The 27,773-nt window shown below is 40.2% G+C and overlaps 1 protein-coding gene across 6 annotated transcripts in view; it reads right to left on the bottom strand.

Annotated features, from left to right (window-relative positions):
- LOC132405637 (rap guanine nucleotide exchange factor 6-like) overlaps positions 1-27,773 on the bottom strand; it is a 407,378-nt gene that overhangs the window by 263,189 nt on the left and 116,416 nt on the right. For all 6 annotated transcript variants that reach the window (XM_059990611.1, XM_059990602.1, XM_059990605.1 and 3 more), the window contains exons 2-4: positions 20,204-20,274; positions 15,828-15,884; positions 14,183-14,266 (exon numbers count right to left, since the gene is read on the bottom strand). In XM_059990611.1, the coding sequence (XP_059846594.1) occupies positions 14,183-14,266; positions 15,828-15,884; positions 20,204-20,274 (212 nt within the window). The remainder of the gene's footprint in view (positions 1-14,182; positions 14,267-15,827; positions 15,885-20,203; positions 20,275-27,773) is intronic.

The raw sequence follows: 27,773 nt of genomic DNA, 5'->3' as shown, positions 1-27,773 counted from the left end.
GAAAAGCTAGTGACCTGAAATTAATTATGTACATTAAATTTGGTGTTCATTTTTAAGATGCTTTAACATGTGCACTTTTGTATTAATAATATATTGCTACTATGATTCTGAACTGTTACACTGAAAATAAACTTTTCTATTGGGAAGAAATAACGCTCAATACAATTTATTAAATTTGAAGAGAAGCATTTTTTAAATTAAATAAACACTAAAAATATCACAATCCTGTGAACATTTTAAGCTAACCCAATAAGTTATTCTTCCAAAAAAATCAAATCTGTCGTCTATACATATTTTTGTCCAACTTCCCATGGTTTCTAGTGTGTAAGTGCTAAACTACTCTCCCATGTATTATTAAGTAAACAATGCAGTCTAGCCATTCTTAAACTACCTTAAAATTTAAAACAAAACTTTCCAAAATATACTGATCTCTAAGCAAACACACACTTGCATATTAGACCAAATAGAATGACAGACAATTAAACAAATTGGTTTATGCTAACTTGCCTTACTTTTAAACAATTCAATGAATTTGAAGCAGTCAAAATATTCTGATGGTACTACAATGCTGTGGTAACTTGTAGAGCTGATACCTCTAATGCAATATTCCAGAGACATTACCCCTGCATGGTAATCATTTTCAGTAAATATTTTTCACGCAGAACACAATGTTTTTACTAATATAGAATCCATCCTCCCTCTTCTCTAGCAAATGACAATTAAAACATAGGCAAATAATCCAGTTCAAATCCCACCAAGTCAACTTCAAATTTTGAAAAATACACACAAAATGCTAGAATCAAAATTTTGAATTCAGCTTTTAAAATATTCTGGATTTGCAAACTGGAATCAGCTTAAATAATCACGAAGCAATTTGTTTAATATGACCTAATGGCATTTAGTTTTATGCAAGGAGATTTTTTTTTTATGTAAGGGTAAGGAAAACCAATGACTCCTCCAATTGTTATCAAGATTGCTTAAAATGTCATTTCCAGTACATAAGTGTAAAGGAGAACAAAATAATTGTCACTTTGGATCTGATGCAGCACAAAAAAGCAATAAGAACACAATCAGAATTTTTAAAAACACAATAAATATATATACATATCATATATACTAGATTGATTATATGTCCATGAATTAATGCTGGGCACGGGAGTATCTGTACATAGGACGACTGACAGGAAATGATAAAGTAGTGGAGGTTGGGGTATGGAGGGGTGGGTCACTGGGTGGTGGTGTTGACCAGCCTCACTGCTTGGAGAAAGTAACTGTATTTGAGTTTGGCGGTCCTGGCATGGATACTATGTAGCCTACACCCTGATGGAAATGAGACAAACAATCTATGAGCAGGATGACTGTGATCTTTCATGATGTTACAAAGGCAAAATCTAAAAGGGCGAAGAATGCAGGACTGAAGTCGCTGTATTTAAATGCACATAGCATTTGGAATAAGGTGGTCGAACTTGTGGTGCAATTACAGACTGGGTATTGCTGAATCGTAGCTGAAAGAAGGCCATAGTTGGGAGCTTAACATCAAAGGGTATACTTTGTATGAAAAAGACCTGCAGAAAGGCATAGGCGGTGGTGTTAGTAAGAGATGGAACTTTATATTTAGAAAGAGGGGAGAGCCAGGGAATGTTGAAACCTTCTAGGTAAAGATAAAAAACTGGAAGGGTAAAAAAATAATTGTGGGAATCATATACGGGCCTCCAAATAGTAGCCAAGATGTGGGGTTGAGATTGCAAAGGGAGCTGGAGAGGACATGCAATAAGGATAATGAAACAATTGTAACGGGGGACTTCAAAATGCAGAAGAAGTGGGAAAGGCAGGTTGGTGTCGGATTGCAAGAGAGGGAATTTGTTGAATGCCTAATTGGTAGCTTTTTAGAGCAGTGTGTGCTTCAGTCTACTTGAGGAAAGGCCATCTTAGATTGGGTGTTGTGTAATAAATCCAATCTTATTAGGGAGCTTAAGGTAAAGGAACCCTTAGGAGTCATTGATAATAATATGATTGAATTGAATACTGCTATTTGAGAGGGAGAAGTGCAGGTCATATGTATCAGTATTGTAATGGAATAAAAGGGAATTAGAGGCATGAGAGAGGAGTTTGCCCAAGTGTTCTGGAGGAGGATACTGGCAGGGATGACAGCAGAGCAGAGACAGCTGGTTTCTGGGAAGAGTTCAAAAGCCACAGGATAGATATGCCCCACAGAAGCTGTTCTCAAACAGCAGGGATATACAATCATGGCTGACAAGAGAAGTTAAGGACTACATAAAAGCCAAGGAAAGGGCATATAAGGTAGCAAAAGTAAGCGGGCAGTTGGATGATTGGGAAGATTTTAAAATCCACAAAAGACAACTAAAAAAAGCTATAGAAGGGAAAAGAGAAAATAAGAGGGCAAACTAGCCAACAATATAAAGCAACAGGGAAGCAAGAGTTGTTATTGGACCACTGGAAAACGATGGTGATGAAGTAGTAATGGGGGTCAAAGAAATGGCAGATGAACTTAATAGGTACTTTGCATTAGTCTTCACTGTGGAAAACACTAGCAGGGTGCCAGAGGTCCATGAGTGTGAGGCAGCAGGTGTGAGTACCATTGCTATTACAAAGGAAAAAGTGCTTGCCAAACTCCAAGGTCTTAAGGTGCATAAGTCACCTGGACCTGATGAACTACATCCCAGAAACCTGAGAGAGGTAGCTGAAGAGATAACAAATGCATTGGTCATGATCTTTCAAGAATTACTTGATTTTGGCATGGTCCTGAAGGACGAGAAGATTACAAATGTCACTCTTTAAGAAGGGAGGAAGGCAAAAGAAAGGAATTATAGGCCAGTTAGCCTAACTTTGGTGGTTGGGAAAGTGTTGGAATCTATTATTAAGGATGAGGTTTCAGGGTACTTGGAGACTAATGATAAAATAAGTCAAAGCCAGTATGGTTTCTGTAAAGGGATACCTTGCCTGACAAATCTGTTAAGAGTTCTTCGAGGAAATAAAGAGCAGGGTGGACAAAAGAGAGGCAGTGGGTGTCATTTTCTTGGATTTTTGGAAGGCATCTGATAAGCTGCCACACATGAGGCTGCTTAACAAGATAAAATCCTATGGGTGTTACAGGAGAGACTCTAGCATGGATAGACGAATGGCTGACAAGCAGGAGGCAGAGAGTAGGGATAAAAGGGGCCTTTTCTGGTTTGCTGCCAGTGACTAGTGGTGTTTCTCAGGGGTCAGTATTAGGACTGTTACTTTTCACATTGTTTATCAATGATTTGGATAATGGAATTGATGGCTTTGTGGCAAAGTTTGCAGATGATACAAAGACGGGTAGAGGGTAGATAGTGCTGAGGAAGCACTGTGATTGCAACAGGACTTCGACAAATTGGAAAAACGGGTAAAAAATAGTGGCAGATCGAATTGGGAAATGTATGCTAATGCATTTTGGTGAAAGGAACAACAGTGCAGACTATTATCCAAATGGGGAGAAGGTTCAAACATCAGAGGTGCAGAGGACTTAGAAGTCTTCGCGCAAGACTCCCAGAAGGTTAATTTATAGGAATCGTCTGTGGTAAATATGGAAAATGCAATATTGGGATTTATTTCAAGGGGAATAGAATATAAAAGCAAGGAGATAATGCTGAACCTTTTTTAAGACACTAGTCAGGCCACACATGGAATGTTGTCAACAGTTTTGGGGCCCGTATCTCAGAAAGGATGTGTTGCCATTGGAGAGAGTCCAAAAGAGGTTTACAAGAATGATTCCAGGAATGAATGGGTTAACATAAGAGGAGCATTTGGCAGCACTGGGCCTTTATTTACAGGAATATAGAAGAATACAGGGGACATCTCATTAAAAGCTACCAAATGTTGAAAGACTGTTTAAGGTGTATGTGGAGAGGATGTTCCCTATGAGGGGGGAGGGGTATCCAGAACTAGAGAGCACAGCCTCAAAATTGAGTGGTGACCTTTTAGAACAGAGGCAAGAGGGAACTTTTTTAGCCAGAGAGTAGTGAATCTGTGGAATGCTCTGCCACAGACTGTGGTGGAGGCCAAGTCCGTGAGTATATTTAATGCGGAAATTGATATTTTCCTGATCGGTCAGGGCATTCAAGGAAATGGTAAGAAGACAGGTGTATGGGGTTAAGTGGGATCCAGGACCAGCCATGATGGAATGGCAGAGCAGATTCAATGGGCTGAATGGCCTAATTTGTTCCTATGTCTTATCATCTTATGGTCTTATGATTTGCAGTTTATTGTCAATCAGCTTACAAGTCAGTCTAGTCACAAAGAAAAACAGAAGAATTTACTGAAGTTCACAAAGTCAAACTTCAGAGACCTTTATAGGAGAGGAGTTATTTGGTACACAAAAGGACGTAAGAAACAAAGAAATGCTTTAAATCACTGAAATGTGGGTTCCTATAGGATCTTTGCATTTCTGGGCAGTACCTGCATAGGGGTTTATTATAAATTGGCTTTTATTCCTACACTCAAGTGCCTAATACAAACTAAATAATTTGCATTTTAAATGAGCAAATTTACAATAAGAAAAAATATTTTGCTGAATTCAGTCAATACTTGTAAGGCGTTAATTAGTTCTAATTAATCCCTTTTTGCTTCATTAAATTTCCAAGTTGTACTTTCTGCCTCCACTTATCATATACAACAGCAGACTGATCAAGTTGCAAACTCCCAAGTCATTCCCCAAATACAAAAGTTATAACTTATTAATAAAGTGCTGGAACATTTCTCTGAGTTTCAATGTTTCTTCTGTCCTCTTACGAGAAGGACAGGTTCTATACAACCTCTCCTTACCTTACTCAAAACCAGGAACCCAAACATCAGTGTGAATATGTCCTACTAATAACAAAATACATTTTTAAAGTAACAAAACTTCTTCAAAATACACTACTATTTTCCAAATGATAGTTTGCCAACTGCCTTCTTCATGTGATCAGTTTTGAAGAAAACAATTCCCATTGCGATGACACTTATTTCCCAATCTGACTTGAAAATACAGAAACAAGTAGAATCTTTTACAAACAGGTTTCTATAGAACCCTATAACTTTTTATTCAAAAATTTATAAGAATTTGCTGATGGCATAGTCCTGTGCAGAACAAAAAACCCTGACTGGAAAAATACTGGGACTCTCCAAGTGGCCTTAACAACCATAAATGATCAAGGATTGCAGTGGAAGATAAAGGCAGAAAGTCATCCAGGGTTCTGCATCTTGATTACTCAACTTTCTAGATGTAATTGATAAGGTACTGCACCTCAAAGTTAAATGCTGCCAGATAGTTAAATTATATAGCAACAGATTATAAATTGGCTGAAATGATTTCTCCTTATTGGTTGGTTCACCCTGGGTATTTTGCAAGTACCGGCAAAACAAGCTTTGCACTTGACTACCTGCACTTGAGAGCTAAAATATGCACATTGGAGGCACGTTAAGTTTGAAAACTTTTCTTTATTTAACTTAAAATATCCATGACAATGTGAACTTCATGAAAATCCCCAAATTCATCTGAGCATCCCTATATGCTCCTCAATTCAAGGAAATGGGTAACAATCATGTTAATGGATCTGGAGTCATGGGCCAAACCAAATAAATCTTCCCTGAACTATATTAGCAAATCAGATAGTTTGTTACAACAACCAGTCCTGGAATGTTGCTACACATTTGGTGTCCACATAGTGTTACGTACCCGTGGGTATCTTGTGCCTGTCACATGACCATGATGTAACTGAGGCTCTGCTGGGCATGATGTAATGGTCTTGTGATGGTGGAGTGATGTAATTTCCCCGCCAGTGAGAGGTCATGTCATGGCCTGTTTCAACAGGTATAAAAGGAGAATGCCTCGCTGTGACGCAGGTCAGTTCATGGCTTAATTCGTCAGTGACTCCATTCTGCTGCGTATTTGATTTTATGACACTGTTTTGTTTTAAAAGTGGAGTTTTAATTTCTACTGCAAGAATCGTTGTGCCAGCAGTTCTAAAAATCGCTGCCAGTTAAAGTCCAGTCGGAGAGTGAAGAATTTATTGAAGTCTGGAAAACCCGAAGGATCTAGAAAAGTTGGTGGTGTCGGTGGCGAACCAGGTTCGACCTTACTTGATCCTCATTCGTTCAAGGAATTAGTAACCTGCGTCTGAGATAGCTCCTGCATTGTGATAGCAGAAAGAGCTGGATGCAGCATTTCGCCAAGGAAAAGTCAGTGCCTTTAAGCCATTTTATTTCCTTCGGGCAAGGCATATGGCTGGGATCAGAAGCAATGTCGTGACGTCGAGAAATTCATTACTTCTAGGAAAGTCTCGCCTAATTGACTGTGTAAATCATTTGGACTTTTGCATTTACTACTTTTAAGAACTGTGTTCATATTTCTCGTTTAAGGACTGTTCGAGCTGCCATATAGCAGCTGACTTCCGGTTAAGTTCGTCGTTTGTTTACTTCTGTTTTTTTTAAAACAGTGTTTAATAAAAGTTTTATTTGTTTATAAAACAAACCTGTCTCAATTCTATATTCAATGTTGCTGAATCGTAACAATAGCATGCTCACAACTCACTAATCCTAACCGTATGTCTTTTGAATATGGGAGGAACAGCAGCACCCAAAACAAACCGATAACTACAGGAAGAACGTACAAACTCCTTACAGGCAGCAGTGAGAATCAAAACCCTATAGTGATCGGTGGCACTATAAAACAAATGCACTAAATGCTATGCTACTATGCCACTTCATGGTTTTTGTAATTGATATATAATGCTTTTTATAATTCCTGACTTACTTTAATATCATAGTGGCATTCAAACGCGAGTACCTGGATCAATAATCCAGGCCTCAGGATGCAAATACTCATGTCACCATATTATAACAGGTACACTGATACAGCATGTGCTTAGGATGCATTCCAACCAATTAATATACAGGTTTCCCCCATGATTCGAAGGTAGAGCGTTCCAATGAAATGGTTCGTAAGCCGGAATGTCGTAAATTGAAGAAGCAAATACCATTTATTTATATGGGAAAAATCTGTGAGCGTTCCACATCCAGAAAAATAACCTACCAAATCATGCCAAGTAACACATAAAACCTAAAATAACAGTAACATATAGTAAAAGCAGGAATGTTATGATAAATACACAGCCTATATAAAGTAGAAATACTTTTCTGCAATCATTACATTACAGTACTGTCCACCGTAGCAAAACTTTCACGCAAGCGCTTTCACCAGCACACTCAGGGCATGCGTTCTCGGCAGAAACATTTGGCGCACGCACACTCGGCAGCACTCTCGAGTAAACTTTAATCTATGAAGCTGCCAAATGAAACCAAGTAAGAAATCATACCAAATAACACATAAAAATACACAGCCTATATAAAGTAGAAATAAGTGTAGTTTCACTTACTGGAATCGGGAAGACAGTGAGCACACTGATGATGGTGCATTAGGCTCAGTCGTCGGAGGTTGGGGTGGTGGAAGTTAGAGGAGACTGGGGTGTCATCTCGTCATCATCTGTCGCCTTCTTCTACCTGCCTCAATTTTGAAGGTCAAGGTTCGTCATCTGCTGTGACTGATGTGGAAGGCTTGAAAAACGACAGTATGCTTGATGTTTAGCCTCGCGCATTTTTCTATCATACAATTCTTTGTAAGTACTCAAAACATCCTGCAAACCTACCCTAAACCAAAGTACCCTTTCAAAATTAAAGTCATCCTTTTCTGCAGTCATTGCAGCGTTGTCAATTGCAGCGAAAATCTCACACAATTGCTTCACATTCAGTTCCTGGACGACTTCACATCTGTGCTGTTCGCTACTGCATTCGGTTTCAATTGTTATCCTTTCCTCTTCCAATTGCATCAGCTCTTCATCTGTCAGTTCTTGGTCATGGGATGCCAAAACCTCTTTAACATCATCTTCGTCAACTTCCACAAACCCAGCCTCCTTAGCCAAACTCACTATTGCCGTAATGGTCCGAAGCTTTTAAAATCGTTCACTGCTTCGGAACATAGTTTCCTCCAAACACCATTTCTCATCAAGACTGTTAGCCTATCGAGAGCATCGCCAATGTTGCCAATTGCCAATTTTATATCGTACTTTTTCCAGATCTCTCGCAAAGATGCCTCGGAGTTGCCCTCTCTGTGGCACTTACAATAAAACGCATCACATTTTGCGTATAGTAAGCCTTAACTGTGGCTATTAGGCCTTGGTAACACGGCTGCAGCAACAATGTCGTATTCGGCGGTAAGAACGCAACACGAATGTTACTGCCATACTCTGTAATGCCAGGTGGATGAGCTGCACAATTATTGACAATCACAAGACACTTAATATCGAGGTTATTTTCTCTACGGTAATTTTCAACAAAGGGACCAACGTATCCACTCATGTACTCAGAAAAAAGCACTTGGGTATCCCAACCACTTGGATGTGAACAGAACACAACGGGAAGTGTTTTATTATCAATATCTTTAAGTGCCCTCCGATTTTCTGAATGGTACACTAGTAGAAGTTTAAGGACAGCATCACCAGCGGCGTTAACAATAGGTGTAACCCCCCGGGTCGCCTCAGGCTCGCTCAGCTCATTCTCATCTGGGGGGAGCAGCCTTCGGCCCCGCCAAACTGGGTAATCAGCTGGTGTGAATGCGGTGTGATGTCCCCGCCTCGCCCAAAAACAGACAGTACACCATAAGCGATTAAATGAGTACAATTTATAAAGGTTACTATAACTAAGTGATTAATAACGATACAGTATATATGAAGAGAAAAAATAAAGAAAAGGCGCCAAACTGATCAAAGTCCAAACCACTTCGTGCACAACCGTTGCAGCTCAATTACTGAGGTCTTCTGGCCATCATTCGATCCCCTCCGAACTCCTCGACTCACGGCTCAGGACCGAGTGGTCAACCAAGCACATCCAGCTTCATCCCCCCCTCCTCGGAATACCTCCGGGCCTCGGACCCCCGCTTGGGGTCCGTTCCTCGCCCAGCTTACAGCATTGCATCCTCTCTCTCTATCCCCTCACGCCGATCTCCCGAAAAGCCCGTCAACAAAAGCTTACAGACTCAGAAGAAAGAACATTAATCTCCATTTGGTTGACAAAGGAATACCATTCTCGTTATCAGTAAATTTTAACCAACAAGTTTCCAGCACTCTCTCTCGCAACAAAGGAGCATTCCTGCTTGTTAGCAAAACAAAGAAGCCCTTTTGATTACACAGAAACAAAGAAAAAAGAAGAAACCCCCCCCCCCCCCCTTACACAGGCATTAGGGTAAACCTGTCCTTCAATGCCTTGTGTCCCTTAGCCTGCTTTTCTTCTATCGAAATAAATGTCTTGCTTGGCAATTTTTTCCAATAAATTGCAGTTTCGTCACAGTTGAACACTTGCTTATATGAATAACCATCTTCTGTAATTATTTTCTTCAGTTCTGCTGGGAACTTTTCGGCAGCTTCAGTATCAGCCGAAGCACTCTCTCCAGTAAACTTTAAACTCTGAAGCTGCCCTCGCTTCAGAAACCGATCAAACCACCTATGACTGCCTTTAAATTCCACTTTCGCAACACTTTCATCACCATCGTCCAGTGCTTTCTGATTCAGCTTATTAAAAAGACTGACTGATTTCTCCGTAAGTATAAGATAACTTAACGGAACACCACGCTTTGTATACCCATCAATCCACTCAAGCAAGACTTTCCATTTTATCCATTATTGGATGCCGATTAAGAGAAACCACTTTGCTACGAGCAGAACCAACAGTAACATCAGCAGTTTTCAAAATTCTTTCTCTCTGCGTATAAATAGTGCCAATGGTGGACGCAGGCAAATTCAATGCGCGGACAATGTCCTTACTTCATTCACCACGATCGAAATGTTTTTGTCTAGTTTTACGTTAAGTGTCACACCCTTATGAAATTTTTTAGGCTTTTCCGATTCAGGTACCTGAGAACTCATCTTGCAAAATTAATCAACATACAGTGAAGCACAGATGCTCACAGGCACGTGTTTAAACAATGGTGGCTAAATGCGGTTCTGGGGAGAAGCTTGGCTGCTTTTTCGCGCGCTGCCTTTCTTCGTAACAGAGAAAACATATTCTGTGAGCGGAAACAGGTAACTAATGTAGGTCTTTCGTAACAGCTAGTTGATGTAAAGAGAACGTTTGAAAAACTGGGGACACCTGTATTAAAGGTCTAAAAAAAAGGCATTCATGTTATCGGCACTGTTATATTGGGTACCTAGTGTGAAACTTCCCCTTCCTACTCTGCTCCAGGAACTTGGGCAGATCAAGTAACAAATCACACACGACTACATGTGGAGAGGAAGTCAGTGAAGGGTAGTATCAAGCAGGTTCAGGTAAGTCTTGCAGCTGCACAGAAACACAAGATGGTGCATGGTTCGGGACTGGCACCACCTACTTCATGTTTTAAATGACTGACCAGATCCCAACTTCTGTCCCTTCACCTCCCAATGGATGTAATGAAATCTGCTGTCTCCCCTCTCTTTATCTGACTGTAAAGCTCTCCTCACCCCACTGATCTCACTATAGTAACAAGCTCAGCAATGGTAACATGAATTTAAGCATGTTCAGCCAAAAATTGATGGAATCGGAATTGATTTATATTGTCACGTGTACCAAGATACGGGGAAAAACTTGTCTTATACACTGTTCATACAAATCAATTCATTACATAATGCATTCAGATAGAACAAGGTAAAACAATAGCTTTGCAGAATAAAGTGTTACAGCTAAAAAAAAATGTGCAGTGCAGGTAAACATTAAAGTGCAAGTACATAACAGGGTAGATTGTGAGATGAAGAGTCCATCTTATTGTACTAGGGAACTATTGAATGGTCTTATTACAGCAGTCTACGTCTGGTGGTACACCCTTTCAAGATTTTGTACTTTCTGCCCAAAAGATCATGAGATAGATTATGAGTTCAAGAGACAATCTTATCATACTAAGGAACCTTATTGGGATAGAGGCTCTTCTTGAGCTTGGTAGTACATGCTTTTGGGCTTTTTGTATCTTCTCCTTTGCAGAAAAGGGGAGAAAAGAGAATGCCCAAATGGTGGGATCTTTGATTCTACTGGTTGCTTTACTGAGGCTACGATAAGTATAGGCAGAGTCCACAGAGGGGAGATTGGTTTCTGTGAGCTTTGTCTCAACTCTCTGCAGTTTCTTGCAATTACGGGCACAACAGTTGGCATACCAAGCTGTTATGCATCCAAATAGGATGCTTTCTACAGTTCATCAATAAAAAATGGCAAGAGTCAATGGGGCAATGCCAATTTTATTTAGATTCCTGAAGAAGCAGAGGTTTTGGTAAGCTTTCTTGGCCATGGAATCTATGTAGTTGGACTGGGATAGACTACTAATGATGAGAGAAAGTGGCTTCCATCATACGGAGGTGATGAGAGAGACCACTTGATTCAAGTGCTATGTCAACCAAAAGAGAAATTACTGACAGACCCAAGGAATGGCATGGAAACAGTGTTAAGTCCTGAGGCCCACATATTACCACACAGCAGCTGAACTACTCTCATCAACACTGTAATTTCAAGTGTTCAGGCTTGGAGATGCCAGAAATGGGCAAGAGTGAAAATGAAACAATTTCACTACTTCAGCAAGTTAGGAACTATTAAGAATTTGAAGGGATTGACAATCATTTGTTGCAATGAAAATTAAAATTTGGAGGTAGCAATCTTTGAAAGCAATGTATGAAAGCAGTCCATTATCTACACTAGGTGTCTGATTTTGCAACAGACACAAAATGCTGGAGGAACTCAGCAGGCCAGGCAGCATCTATCAAAAGAGTAAACAGTCAATGTTTTAGACCGAGATCCTTCATCAGGACTCCTAGCATACATTGGATGCATTCCTCCATTAATAACTATTAGGAACTAACACAGAGTTTTATACCTTTTTAACTATTTCCACGAAACTGTGCATAATTGGGGCAGCTGCTTAATTGGGCCAAAATATACTGTCCCAATTAACCAGAATCCACTGTATCAAAAAGGGGTCAATTACATCAGGTTGTAGAAGACTCTGTTACAATCATCATTAAAGATTAAAAACAAAACTTCTATTCCAACAACAGATCATTTAACACCTTTATTTATTTAGAGATTCAGCCTGGAACAGACTCTTCTGCCCCAACGAGCCACACAACCTAGCTAATCACAGGACAATTTACAATGGCAAATTAACCGACTAACTGGTATGTCTTTGGATCCTGGGAGGAAACCAGAGCACCTGAAGGAAACTCATGTGATTCACGAGGAGAGCATACAAACTCCTTACAGACAGCGCTGGAATTGAACTCTCAACTCCAGAAAGCCCCAAGCTGTAACATCATTGAACTAACTGCTCTGCTACCACGGCGCCCATCTCTGCCTCCGCTATCAGGAATACACCAGAGCTTTTTCCACTATTAAATAAGATACTAATAATTTTTGCATTACGTTAATTATAAAAATATAACAAAAGTTGGGGTACTTTTAATGTTGTTTCTCTATTTTTTTTCTAATAAGGTTCACTTCCTTATGTTTAGACTTCCACATTCAGTGAGTAATGATTGTGGTAACTTTTTTTTATTATTTCTACTTCTAATATTTATATCTGTGCACTTGTAATGCTACTGTAACACTATAAAGCAACTATAAACCTGATTCCACAAGTTGTCTCTCTTTAGGGTGCAACAAAGAAAACTTCAGGCTCTCAACACATAATTTTCTGTTTCATAAGTTAACAAATGAAAGAAATGAAGTTTTAAAACATAGGACATTATAGCACAGTAGAGGCCATTCAGCCCAGTGTTGTTCCGAGCTTTGAACCTACACCAAGACTAATCTAACCCTTCCCTCCTACATTGCCCTCCATTTTCCTGTCATCCATTTGTCCATCTAAGAGTTTCTTAAATATCCCTAATGTGTCTACCACCAACCCTGGCAGGGTGTTCCACATACCCATCACTGTGTGTAAAGATCTTACCTCAGACATCCCCCTTATACTTACCTCCCATCACCTTAAAATCAAGTCCCTTGATATTAGCCTTTTCTGCCCAGGGAAAAAGTATCTGGCTATCCACTCAATCTTTGCCCCTTACGATCTTGTACACCTTTATCAAGTCACCTCTCATTCTCCTTTGCTCTAAAGAGAATAGTCCTAGCTTGCTCAACCTATCCTCATAAGACATGTTCTGTATTCCAAGATCCCTCTGTTCCTCCACACTGTTAAGAATCCTGCAATTCTGTCTTCAAGTTCAACATTCCAAAGTGAATGACTTCATATTTTTAGGGTTGAAGCCTTCAAGGGACAGTTTAGTGCAAGGCAATAAATACCGACATTATAGTAATATTTACATCAATGTGCTAATTTATAATGAAAAATAAATATTAATCTCCTCTGTTCTTCTCTCCATAGATGCTGTCTAATTTAAGTATTTGCATAATTTTCTGTTTACTGTAAGACGGTAAGCCACTGGCAAGGTGAACAGTAACACCAGACACATAGCAAATAGAATGACACAGAGCCAGACAAAGGTGGTAAGTGAAGTGGCGAGGGCTGGCAAGCAGTGGTGAGAACTAGTTCATTATTGCCATTAAACATGACGAACGTATCAATATCGGATTGTGCATGGTAAATTAAAGTGGATGTATTTTGAGTTATCATAGTTTGGATTGTACTTCAGGCTCTTTCCGCAAAAAAAAAGTTGTTAACCAAATAAATAACCATGGGATAAAGCATAAACTGAAGACACCTGGATAAGGAAGTTAAACCTTGGCTGCTTTGCAGCGAGGAATGTGCATCAATAACAAACAGCTAAAACTGAGATTATAAATCAACTATTAATGCAACTAAATGGTAAAAAGACCAGCTGCTAGAAATGTACTGCATTTCTCCAGCACAAAAACTTTAATTCAGTTCTGGTTTATTGATTAATTTAAAATTCAGATAACTCACCTGAAAAAGGTCACCAGGAAAAGACTAATAAAGAGCAATGGGAACTGAGACAGAACTTAGCAAAAAGAGTTAAGATTTCATTGCAACAACAGTCCCTCTACAATGTAGTTCAAGTGAATAAAAGTGGATATTTCTTACATCCCACAATACACTTGCTTTTCACAGTCAATTATTTGAGTGTCAAAGTCCAAACATGGTTGTCATTTACACAAAGAAAAATGCATAAATTACCTGCAACGTGGAAGAAACATTGATTCTTTGATAAATACACATCCCGAAAGGAGGATATACCAGCAGGTTGCAATACTATCAGGACTAAATAAAAAGGAGAAAACAGGTTAAAGTATATTGTACAAAACACTAAAGGACAAAAGAAAATCTGTAGAATGATTTGATAAATTTGTAAATGGACTGTCAAAGAAACAGAATAATGACATAGATAAATTTAATCTGAACTAAATCATAGATATAGAACTGTTTGAGATCTGCCCACTATGGTGGGCAAAATCCTAATTGGTCTATAGACAGAATCTGGACATTCAGTCGTGAGTCTATAGAGTGTAGAGGGGCTTTAAAGATGCAGCCTTGTGGGGAACCAGTATTGATAACAATAGTGGCAGAGGTATTGCTGGCTATCCCACTGACTGCAGAAAGTCAAGGATCTAGTTCCAGGAGGAGTCGTTTTGGGATTCAGGGTTCTCAGTCTAGGAGTTTGCGGTACTAAAACTATAGTCAATAAATCAGAATCTGACATAGGTGTCTTTGTTATTCAGGTGTTCCAGATATCAATATAGGGCCACGGAGATTGCATTTCCCCCATGGACCTATTTTAGCAGTGATCAAATCACAATGGGTCATGGGTAAAGGTTGACTGAGAGGCTGAAGTTGATGTGTGCTATGACTAGCCTCTCAAAGCACTTTGTCACAATGGAAGCTAGAGGATAAGACTGGCAACGCTATCTGTCCTTCACTGCTCCTTAAACTGAACAACATTTCAAAGGATAATTAAGGGCAAATCACTCCGTGAGGGAGGAATGAGACAGACTGGAGAAGGATGACAACTTACCATAAAAGACATATTAAGAAACAAGATTTTGTTTTACAACAACTTTGAAGTTTTAGATTGTCTATCATTGATACCATTCAAATTTAACTTTGCTAGCTGCCACTCATGCCCTAGAATTCAATACTCCATTTCTATGATTACTATAGTAACTTTACTATGTACTGTACTCCTAAAATCTTGGTAATTCTTATGACAAAATAGTTTATATGAGAATGAGTATTAATGCAGAACACTTCCCTCAACTAGAAAGAGACCTTGTTTCTCCAACAGTTAGGGTAATGTTTAATTTTCTCCTTCCATCAATTCAAAAACTCATCGTGCTTAAAAACTTAAAATACACATTAAACATCAGCAGTCAACATAACCCTCAGTGTGATGATACAAGATTCCTCTGCATCAGTCCTGGTTGATAATCGAAAATCAAATTTCCCACAACATTAGGAGTGACTGAATACTGGACAGGAATCAGTTGAACTAAGTGGCTACTTCACAAACTACTGTAATACAGATTTCATAGTGCTGCAATGAGGGAAGCTATATCTTCTACTGTTAATTTAACATCTTGAAATAGCAATAGAAATAACATATCTATTGATATTTCAAGATCAAACATTCACCCAAGCACCTAGCAGTTGCACTGAAAGCATTAGTATTTTTTGGTAAATTCTGCATAATTCAGCATTATTTGCACTGTAACAACAAAACCAGTGGTTGTTTCTGCAAGGACAGGAAGAAACATTGCAACATAGAAATAAATGTGAGTTTAAAACTGACAAACACATTGAAAGATGTGACATTACAACTACTTACTAGAACAAGACTTCATTGGCATCATGCTTTTCATAACGTACTGTCGTGCACATCAATCTGAAAAGACAAGCATTAGCATAGTAAAGGTTTAACATTATTCTATTGTAAATACCATTGCTAGATGATAACATTTGAACCTTCTGTATAGGAAAACTAGCTTCTAAACACCAGAAATAAATTAATAAATGATTTCAAACTAAATTCAGGGTCAACAATAGAGGAAGTCCAAAAGATGAACCATCATTTTTGTTTCTAACTGTAGTTTACTGCTACATTTCAGAACTAGCATTCATGGCTGAAACTTGGATATCCAAGAACTACAAATATTCAGTCTGGAAGAACACAACAGATAGATGATCACTACGAATGTAACATTTACCAAGAAATTCAAATAAGTTGCTCTGGTTGCCTCAGAAGGCATCAGCTATATTCTCAGTATCCCATTTGGGATTTTAATTAGGATCTCTAAACATCAATTTTCTCTTTTTTTTCCTAAAACCAAAGTCTGGAAGGATTTAAACTACTGAGTTGCAGTAATCCCACATAGCTAGACTAGTAGGCAGCCTGTGATCCCAGGGGATCATAGGTTTGCGCCTCTGGTGGACTGTGACCTCTCCAGGGTGCTAGCCCAGGGGGAAAGATTTGAAAAACTGGCTGTGCCCATGCAGCAGGTTCCCCCCTCTCCACATCGCTGATACATTTCAAGGAAAGGGCAAGCGCCAATACAGCTTGGCACCAGTATCGTCGCAGAGGCTGCCAACGTGAAGTTGTAAACAACATCAAACTGCCTTAGGGACCCCAGCTCCAGATTTCTTCTTCGGGGTGTACTCGCAAAGCCTCTCCCATGGGTGAGAATGGCCACAAGGCAGCACAGGTTTAAAATCAGAGTTTTCCTTCTCCTAGGTCCAAGGCTGATAAACCCACCTTCCCGAAAGCTAGACTAACAGATCACAGAACTAGTAAATCAATTCAGCATTATTTCTGTTAAATAAATCCCAGTTCCTAAACATGATTTATTCATTGTGAAACCTGAAGAGGATCAAAAAACAACTGAGACCAAGCTGATCATCCAATGAACTGGTGCATGAATGCACTACATGAAAGGGAACAGAAGAATACCTTTGGAGTTCCTACAGTACTGGTGGATCTCTCTGTGCGGGGCTGTTATTAAAAGAAACAAACTAGTTATTCCAACTCTTCTGAACCTATATTATTGAATTCAATGGGTGTATCTCTGGTGAATAGTTTCCCCATTTGCTCAACGCAGAGTGAGAATACAGAAAACCAAAACAATCCATTTAAGATGAATGCAGATAAAATAATTATCTAAAACATTTAAAATTAAAGATAGTGTCAGAATCAGAATCAGGTTTATTATCACCTGCATGTGACGTGAAATTTAACGCAGCAGTTTAATGCAATACATAATCTAGCAGAGAGAAAATAAATAAAATAAAAACAATAATAACAAGTCCATTACAGTATACATATATTGACTAGATTTAAAAAAAAGTTTAAAAAAAAACAAAAATACTGTATATTTTAAAAAAGAAAGTGAGGTAGTGTCCAAAGCTTCAATGTCCATTTAGGAATCGGATGGCACAGGGGAAGTTGTTGTTCCTGAATCGCTGTGTGTGTGCTTCTGTACCTCCTACCAGATGGTAACAGTGAGAAAAGGGCATGTCCCGGGTGCTGGAGGTCCTTAATAATGGATGCTGCCTTTCTGAAACACTGCTCTCTAAAGATGTCCTGGGTACTTTGTAGGCTAGTATCCAAGATGGGGCTGACTAGATTTATAACCTTTTGCAGTGTGGTACAGAGGCCCAGGTTCTGCAACATCTCAATCAGGAAATGGGAATGATAGTATTAAATGCTGGGCTAGAGTCAATGAATAGCATCCTGACGTAGGTGTTTGTGGTGACCAGGTGGTCTAGAGCTGTGTGGAGAGCCATTGACCTATTGCGGCAATAGGCAAATTGCAATGGGTCCAGGTCCTTGCTCAGGCAGGAATTCAGTCTAGTCATGACCAACCTCTCAAAGCATTTCATCACAATTGATGTGAGTGCTACTGGACAATAGTCATGAAGGCAGCCTACATTATTCTTCTTTTGCACTGGTATAATTGTTGCTTTTTTGAAGCAAGTGGGTACTTCTGAGAGGTTGACAATGTCCTTGAATACTCCCGCTAGTTGGTTGGCACAGGTTTTCAGAGACTCGGTGGGTACTCCATCAGGACCTTCTGCCTTGCGAGGGTTCACTTATCTTTAAGGACAGTCTAACATCGGCCTCTGAGACGGAGATCACAGGGTCATCAGGTGCAGCAGGGATCTTCACAGCTGTAGTTGTGTTCTCCCTTTCAAAGTGAGCATAGAAGGCGTTGAGTTAATCTGATGGTGAAGCATCGCTACCATTCATACTACTGGGTTTCACTTTGTAGGAAGTAATGTCTTGCAGACCCTGCTAGAGTTGCTGTGCATCTGTTATTTCCTCCAATCTCATTTGAAATTGTCTCTTTGCCCTTGAAATAGCCCTCTGCAAATCATACCTGGTTTTGTGGTACTGGCCTGGGTTACCAGACTTGAACGCCACAGATGTAGCCTTCAGAAGATGACGTACCTCCAGGTTCATCCACGGCTTTTGGTTTGGGAATGTACAGTAAGTCTTTGTAGGCACACACTCACCCACTCAGGTTTTAATGAAGACGGTAACAACTGCAGCATACTCATCCAGATTCAAAGATGAATCCCTGAATACAGTCCAGTCCACCAATTCAAAGCAGTCCTGTAGGCGCTCTTGTGCTTCCCTTGTCCAAATTTTCTTGGCCCTCACTGCTGGTGCTGCAGTCTTCAGTCTCTGCCTATACTCAGGGAGTAGAAGTACAACTAGGTGATCAGACTTCCCGAAGTGAGGGTGTGGATTAGCATGGTAGGCATTCTTAATGGTGGTGTGGCAATGGTCTGGTGTATTGTTTCCTCTGGTATTACAAGTGATCTGTTGAAGGTAGTTGCTTAGTGATTTTTTCAAGACTGGCCTAGTTAAAATCTCCAAAACCAATGATGAAGGCGTTAGGGTGCACTGTTTTGTGCATGTTGATCCCATTATTCAAATCAGCTGAAACCTGCTTGACATTGGCTTGAGCTGGAATGTAAACTGCTACCAAAATGACCCCAGGGAACTGCTGTGGTAGGTAAAAAGGAAGGCACTTTACTGCTAGATAATCCAGGTCTGTTAAGCAGAATTGAGACAGCACTGATATACTCATGCACCAAGAAAAGTTCATCATGATGCATACTCCTCCACCTCTGCTTTTGAGGACTCTATATATCTACCCTGGTGGTGTATAGTAAACCCGTCGATCTGGATCGCTGCATCCAGTATGGAAGGGGTTAACTAGGATTCCATGAAACAAAGGACACACACGGTCCTAATGTCCCTCTGATTCAGCACCCTGGCTCTGAGATAATCAATTTTATTCACTACAGACTGCACGTTCGCCAGCAAGATAGTCAGTATAGGGAGTTTAAAACATCGTTTCCTTAAACGCACTTGTAACCCTGATCTACACCTGCGGTTCCTCCAAGGTGTCCTCCATGGGCACTTCTGACAAAAAACAAGTGTCGTTTCCATCAGTTTCAAGCAGCAATAAGTTTGTTTAAACACATTAAGACACCTTTGTTGACTGTACTGACCTTGGAAGCAGTTGTGCTTTTAGCTGTAACAGGCTGAAACGGGAACACTTAATCGTATCCATTGGGAGTACTGTTGCTACTCGAGTCGCGCCCAGGTGCCCCAGAAGTTTACAACATAAAACAAACTTGCTGCATTTTATACTGCATAATTGTACATGATTATACAGTATATAAGTGACCAAAAAATAAAGATCAACCAGACAGGACCAGATCCCAGCTCCAACCACTGAAGGTCAATACCAGCTATTCATCCATTTCCCTGAGAGTCCATTAGCCTGCTCACCAACGACACAGACACCAGCCTCAGAATGCATACAGTACTTTCCAAAACCTGTATCTTTAGACCACTCCTAACTCCTAATAGTAGACTGACATCCTCCAAGACACACTTTCTAAAAAACATGTTCAAATGCCTCACCAACACATTGCCCTGCATTTTTATTTTTCTGACTATTAACAAATGTTATTGGTATAACATTTTAAGTATCTGTATTTCTAAGAATTCCATGGCCCTATCCCTCTATCAGCCCTCAATTCTTTATACTGCCCTTCTTTGCTTCCAGTCCAATCCCCTTCCATAAACTATCAAACCAAGTAAAGGAGATGTAGCTGGAGTCAACTGATACACAGAACATGAAAAGGCAAATGGCTTACACATTTAAATCCAGTATTTTTGTTAATGCTTACCTGAGTTGGTGTTCCCTCAAATTAGAAAGTACATCCATGCCATGGAGGTGTGAGTAAATGATTTCTAAATCCTGTTCAAAAAAGATATAAACCAATTCAGTTCAAGTACAGATTACAACTTTCAAGGTTCTCTCAGAAAAATAACATCATATCATGACATACATTTTCAAGCACAAATAAAATTACCAAGAAAACTGACTAATATTGTTAACTTCCGGAATGTCGGTTTACATTTTGTCCCATTTAACAAATTCATTCAAGATGAAAATAACATGATGGTTTTTCACTTGTGCACCTGCAATGCAGTGTCAATATACAAATTATCTAGACCCATCGATCTGCACCCAGACCATAGAGCTCATTACCCCTCCCATACACCACCAAACTGAGCTCGCATGCACCATTTGTGCTGGCAGTTCATTTCGCACTCTCGCAACCCTCTGACTGAAGAAGTTTCCCCTCATGTTCCCCCTTAAACATCTGACCTTTCTCTTATAACCTATGAACTCTAGTTCAAGTCCAACCCAACCCCAGTGGAAAAAGACTGCTTGCATTCACCCTTGCGTTTGCATCTATACCCTTCCTAACTTTGCATACCTCTATCAAATCTCCCCTCAATCTTCTACGTTCCAAGGAATAAAGCCCTAACTTATTCAATTTTGCCTTATAACTCAGATCCTCCAGTCCCAGCAACATCCTTGTAAGTTTCCTCTGTCTCCTGTCAACCTTATTTACATCTTTCCTGTAAGTAGGTGACAAAAGCATGACACAATACACCATATTAAGCTTTACCAACGTCCTATACAACTTCACATAACATCCCATCTCCTGTGTATTTTGATTTATGAAGGCCAACATGCCAAAGCTTTCTATCTACCACTTACAATCAGACAGACATACTTTATTGATCCCAAGGGAAATTGGGTTTCGCTACAGCCGCACCAACCAAGAACAGTGAAGAAATATAGCAATATAAAACCATAAATAATTAAATAATAATAAGTTAATCATGCCAAGTGGAAATAAGTCCAGGACCAGCCTATTGGCTCAGGGTGTCTGACACTCCAAGGGAGGAGTTGTAAAGTTTGATGGCCACAGGTAGGAATGACTTCCTATGACGCTCTGTGTTATATCTCAGTGGAATGAGTCTCTAGCTGAAAGTACTCCTGTGCCTAACCAGTACATTATGTAGTGGATGGGAGTCATTGTCCAAGATGGCATGCAACTTGGACAGCATCCTCTTTTCAGACTCCACTGGCAGAGAGTCCAGTTCCACCCCCACAACATCACTGGCCTTACGTATGAGTTTATGAATGAATTACAGACCTGTATTCCTTTGTTCTACCACACTCATCAGTACCCTAATATTCTCTGTGTAAGATCTACGTTGGTTGGTCCTACCAAAGTACAACACCTTGTACTTGTCTGCATTAAATTCCATCTGCCATTTTCCAGCTGGTCTAGATCCACTGCCAGCTGTGTTAGTCTTCCTCGTTGTCCACTACACCACTAGTCTTGGTGTTATCCAAAAGTTTGCTAATCCAGTTAACCACATCGTGATCCAGATCATTGATGCAGATGACAAACAACAATAGACACAGCACCAAGCCCCATGACACTCTGCAGGTCACAGGCCTTAAGCCAAAAGGCAACATCTACCACCACTCCTTGGCTTCTCCCACAAAGCCAATGTCTAATCCAATTTACTACCTCATCTAGGATGCGAAGCGAATCTTCCTGACCAACCTCCCATGCAGGACCTTGTCAAATGCCTTGCTTAAGTCCATGTAAACAACGTGCACTGTTTTGCCTTCATCAAATTTCCTGGTAACTTCGTCAAAAAACACTATACAAGATTGATCAGACACTGTCTACCATGCACAAAGCCATGCCGACTATCCCTCATCAGTCCATGTCTATCCAAATACTCATATACCCAGTCCCTTGCAATACCTTACAATAATTCTTCCCATTACTGCTGTCAGGCTCACTGCAGCGGAACTACTTTAGCTATCCTCCTGTCCTCAGTACCTCACCTGTTTCTAACAATGAGTAAAATATCTCTGCCAGGGTTCCTGGTGATTGCTGCACTTGCCTCCCACAGGGTCTGAGGGAACACCTTATCAGACCCCGAGAAATTGTCCACTCTAATTTGCCTCAAGACAGCAGACATGTCCTCCTCCATGTTCTGTATAGGGTCCATGACCTCACTATTGCTTTGCCCCACTCTTTAGACTCTGTGTCTATCTCCTGAGTAAATACACATGCAAAAAACTCTATTTAAGATCTCTCTCATCCTTTTGTTCCACATGTAAATCACTATTTTGATATTCTAGAGGACCAAGGATTACTTTGCAATCCTTTTGCTCTTAGCATTTCTGTAGAATCCCTTAGGATTCTCCTTCACCTTGTCTGCTAGGTCAACTTCATGCTTTCTTTTAGCCCTCCAGATTTCTTTCTGAAGTGTGTTCTTCCAGTTTTTAATACTCCATAGCTACCTCATTTGTTCCAACCCGCTTATACCTGCTATACGCCTCCTTGAGAAGGTCCACTCTTCCATACATTTCCAACATATACACCTGCTGCTTTTGCTGATGCTGAATAAACTGGTGGTACTCTTCTCTCAAGCGTTCAAAATGCAATAAAGCACAGTTAATCTGACATCCTCACTTAGACAATTAGAGTTATAGAGTCATACCGTGAAGAAACAGGCTAGAGTTATAGAGTCATACCGTGAAGAAACAGGCTCTTTGGTCAGTGCGGATTTGTTGGGCCTTTGAGCAGTCACTTTGCGAATTCCATTTAATTCTCCCCAAATTCTCACATTCCCATCATCACTCTAATTAACATCCACAATGGACAGTTCACAATGACCAATTAACCAACCCACCCTTCTTTGGGATAAGACCATAAGACCTAGGAACAGAATTACACCATTTGGCCCATCACGTCTGCTCCTCCATTCCATCAAGGCTGATCCTGGATCCCACTCAACTTCATACACCTGACTTGTCACCATATCCGTTGATCTCCTGATTGATGAGGAAACTATCAATTTCCACCTTAAAAATGCCCATGGATTTGGCCACCACTACAATCTGTGGCAGAGCATTCTACAGATTCACCACTCTCTGGCTAAAAAAATTCCTCATTCCCCCTTCAGTTTTGAGGATGTGCCCTCTAATTTTGGATACCCCCATCATAGGAAGCATCCTCTCCACATCCACCCTATTTAGTCCATTCATCATTTGATAGGTTTCAATAAGATCATAAGACCATGAGACACAGAGCAGAATTGGGCTGTTTGACCCATCTAGTCTGCTCTTCCATTTAATCATGGCTGATCCATTTTCTCCCTTCCTCAGCCCCACTCCCCAGCCTTCTCTCCATAATCTTTGATGCTGTGTCCAATCAAGAACCTATCAAGCTCTGCCTTAAACACCCCCAACAACTTGGCCTCCACAGCTGCCAGTGATAATAAATTCCACAAATTCACCACCCACTGGCTAAAGAAATTTCTCCGCAACACTGTTTTAAATGAATACCCCTCTATCCTGAAGCTGTGTCCTCTTGTCCATTACTCCCCCACCATGGGAAACATCTTTTCCACATCTACTCTGTCTAGGCCGGGGGTCGGCAACCCGCGGCTCCCGAGCCATTTGTGGCTCTTTCACCTCTGTGCTGCGGCTCCCTGTGGCTTTGGGAAATAATTGGTCAGTATTTAATTAAAATGTATTTTATGTTAGTTTGTTAGCTTTTGAAATGTAATTCTAAATTTGAAGATTATGGTGATCTTGTACAATCTAAGTGTGGCGACACATTTCCTGGCACATCCGAAACGGCTCACAATTAGCCAACATTCCGGCTAAGGGAGATAGCCTACGGGGGTTTGTGAGTACGCGTCTTTTGCAGCATCTGCGTCCATGGGGGCTGGGTTGAGGGAGGCTTAAAAGCAAGGCTGTTTAGTTCGAATAAAGTTATTCGACTGCAGTTTACTGACTGCGTGAGCACACCGCTACAACGTGTTTTTATCGCTGGCTGTCCAGAGGGGAGGTGCTGAAATGCTTTGTCGCGTGTCTGGAAGAAGTGAAAACTTTCCTGGGCAGCAAAGGGCTCACCTTTCCTGAGCTGGAACAGCCAGAGTGGCTGGAAAAGCTACACTTCATGGTAGACATGACAGCGCACCTGAACACACTGAAAACAGCTCTTCAGGGGTAAGGACGTACAGCCCTACACATGTTGGAGGATGTTTTGGCATTCGAGCGCAAGTTGACAGTGCTTGCCAGAGATTTACAGAAAGGCACATTGTCTCACTTCCCCAATTTGAGAGAGTTCAAACAAGGTCACGACACGATAAATTCGGAGTATTTACATTCTGCAATCATCGCAATGTAAACATCGTTTGGGAAACGCTTCTGTGAGTTCAGAGAGGAAAAAAACACATTATCCTTCCCGGTCACTCCCCTAAGCATCGATCCATCCCTACCGAATACGACTGCATTGTCAGGTGTGAGTCAACCTGACCAAGTATGATAAATATTTTAATTGCCTATTATTTTACGTATATTCATATGTTTTCATTGTTCAGTGAAATAGTCCTTTTATTTTTCAGGTTGACAGCTGGCTGACGTTATTTTTGGTTTGCTGCTGGCGGCAAATTTAAGTTTAGCGTTTTTCATAAACACAAGAAGGACTCAAATAGACGTTGAGTATTTTACTTAAAAGTAACCTTCAACCCAACATCTTATTTTCGGAGTTCAAAATGTTTTTGTTGCATGCAGAAATGTAATTTCGTTTTCTCTGCAGGAGCTCATCAATTTCATAAATGCAACACATTATAGTTTGTTTATACAAAGGCAAAACAAAACGTTGTATGCAGTGTTATTTCATGTTAAATGTCAAACGGGTTTTGCGGCTCCCAGTGTTTTCTTTTCTGTGGGAAACGGGTCCAAGTGGCTCTTTCAGTGGTAAAGGTTGCTGACCCCTGGTCTAGGCCTTTCAACATTCAAAAGGTTTCAATGAGATCTCCCCTCATCCTCCTAAATTTCAGTGAGTACAGATCCAGAGCTTTCAAACATTCCTCATATGACAGCCCTTTCAATCCAGAATCAACCTTGTGAACTTCCTCTGAATGCTTTCCAATGACAGCACTTTTCTAAGATGAGGACCCCTAAACTGTTCACAATACTTAAAGTGAGACCTCACCAGTGCCTTATAATCACATCCCTGTTCTTGTATTCTAGACCTCTTGAAATGAATGGTAACATTCTTTCCTCACCAATGATTCAACCTGCAAGTTAATCTTTAGGGTGCTCTGCACAAGCTCTCCCAAGTCCCTCTGCATTTCCAATTTTTTGGATTTTCTCCCCGTTTAGAAAATAGTACGCACATTTATTTCTACTACTAAAGTGCATGACTATGCATTTTCCAGCACTATATTTCAGTTGCCACTCTCGTGCACTTTCTCCTAATCTAAGTCCTTCTGCAGCCTACCTATTTCCTCAATACTACTTGTCCCTCCACCAATCTTCATATCACCTGCAAACTTGACAACAAAGCCATCTATTTCATCATGTAAATCATTGATAGACAGCATACCAACCCCTGTGGGACACCACTAGTCTCTAGCAGCAAACCAGAAAATGATCCTTTCATTCCCACTCGCTACCTCCAACCAATCAGCCAATGCTCTAACCATGCCATTGGCTCTTAACTTTGTAAGCAGCCTCGTGTGTGGCACCTTGTCAAAGGCTTTCTGAAAGTCCAAATATACAACATCCACTTTATCTATCCTACTTGTAATCTCCTTAAAGAATTCCAACAGGTTAATCAGGCAGGATTTTCCCTTAAGGAAACCATGCTGACTTTGTCCTACCTTGTCCTGTGTCACCAAGTATTCTTTTTTTTAATATTTTTTAAAATATTAATTTTTTCCCCACCCCCCCCCCCAAGTATTCTATAACCTCAACGTTAAAAATAGACTCCAACATCTTCCCAAACACTGAGGTTAGGCTAACTGGCCTACAATTTCCTTTGTTCTGCCTCCCCTCCTTCTTAAAGATTCGCTATTTTTCTGAAAAAATTCCAAAATCTAGTGATTATTGAAAGATCATGACCAATGCATCCATTATCTCATTAGCAACTTCTTTCAGGATTCTGGGATGTAGTCCACCTCGTCCAGGTGACTTATCAACCTTAAGATCTTTCAGCTTGCCTAACACTTTTTCCTTTGTAATAGCAATGGCATTCATTGCTGCTCCCTGACAGTCATGAACCACTGACATATAGCTAGTATCTTCTACAGTAAAAACCAAAGCAAAGTACTTAAGTTTATCTTCTATTTCTTTGTCCCCTATTACTACTTCATTTCCAGTGGTCCAATATCAGCTATCACCTCCCTTTTACTCTTAATATAACTGGGGAAAAAACTTTTAAGTATTCCGCTTTACATTATTGGCTAGTTTGCCCTCATATTTCATCTTTTTCCTTCTTATAGCTTTTTTTAGTTGCCTTTTGTTAGAATTTAAAAGCTCCCCAATCATCCAACCTCTCACTCACTTTTGCTACCTTATATGCCTTTTGCCTTGGCTTTAACGCAGTTCTTAACTTCCCTCATCAACTTCAGTTTCCCATTTGATAACAACTTTTTCCGTGGGATAATCCATCCTGCGCCTTGTGAGCTATTCCCAGAAACTTCAGCCATCTCTGCTCTGCCATCATCCCCAGCAGTATCCTCCTCCAATCCACCTAGGCAAGCTCTTCTCTCATGCCTCTGCAATTTCCTTTATTGTATCATGATACCGATGCATGTGACTTATGTGGGATGTGAGTTGACACCAAAGTATTCAAGAGATGTCCTAGCAATCATGGGGGAAATGAGGAAATGTACTAAATCCAAATAGGTCATGCTAGAGACTATAAGGGAACCCATGTCTTACTAATTGAGCAAATTCATATTTTTCTGCGATTATGGAAATCTCAAATTTTCCACCAGTGATTTCCTTATGCACGCATACTTCATTCCTGAAATAGGAGCTTTATGGTAGCCCTCAGTATACTTCAGCTTAGTCAATATTACAACTAACAGAAAGAAAGATTTTATTAATAATTTGTTTTGCTAAAAAGTTTTCATATTTTTAATAGATGATTTTACATTTACAACATACAGCACATTACAGGCCCTTCAGCTCACAATGTTGTGCCAACCATGTAACTTACTCAAGAAGCTGCCTGGAATTACCCTACCACATAGCTCCCTATTTCTAAGCTCCATCTACTTATCTCAGACCCCATTGTATCCACATCTACCTCCTTTGCTGGCAGTGCATCCCATGCACCAACCAGTCTCTCTGTGAAAACCTTGCCTCTGAAATCCCCCTTATATTTACTTTGAATTGAATTGAATGATCTTTATTGTCATTATACATAGGCACAATGAAACTCTGTTTGGCTTCCTCCCAAGCAATCAAACAAAGCTATAGATAAAGACAAGACAGTAATAGGAAAACAGTATTAAATAGATGAGTAGCATAAAATAAGTTACAGCAGCAGCAGAATGTCACAGTAATGC

Source organism: Hypanus sabinus, chromosome 15 (assembly GCF_030144855.1).
Source record: "Hypanus sabinus isolate sHypSab1 chromosome 15, sHypSab1.hap1, whole genome shotgun sequence".
Lineage (NCBI taxonomy): Eukaryota > Metazoa > Chordata > Chondrichthyes > Myliobatiformes > Dasyatidae > Hypanus > Hypanus sabinus.
This window is presented reverse-complemented; position numbering and strand designations above follow the sequence as displayed.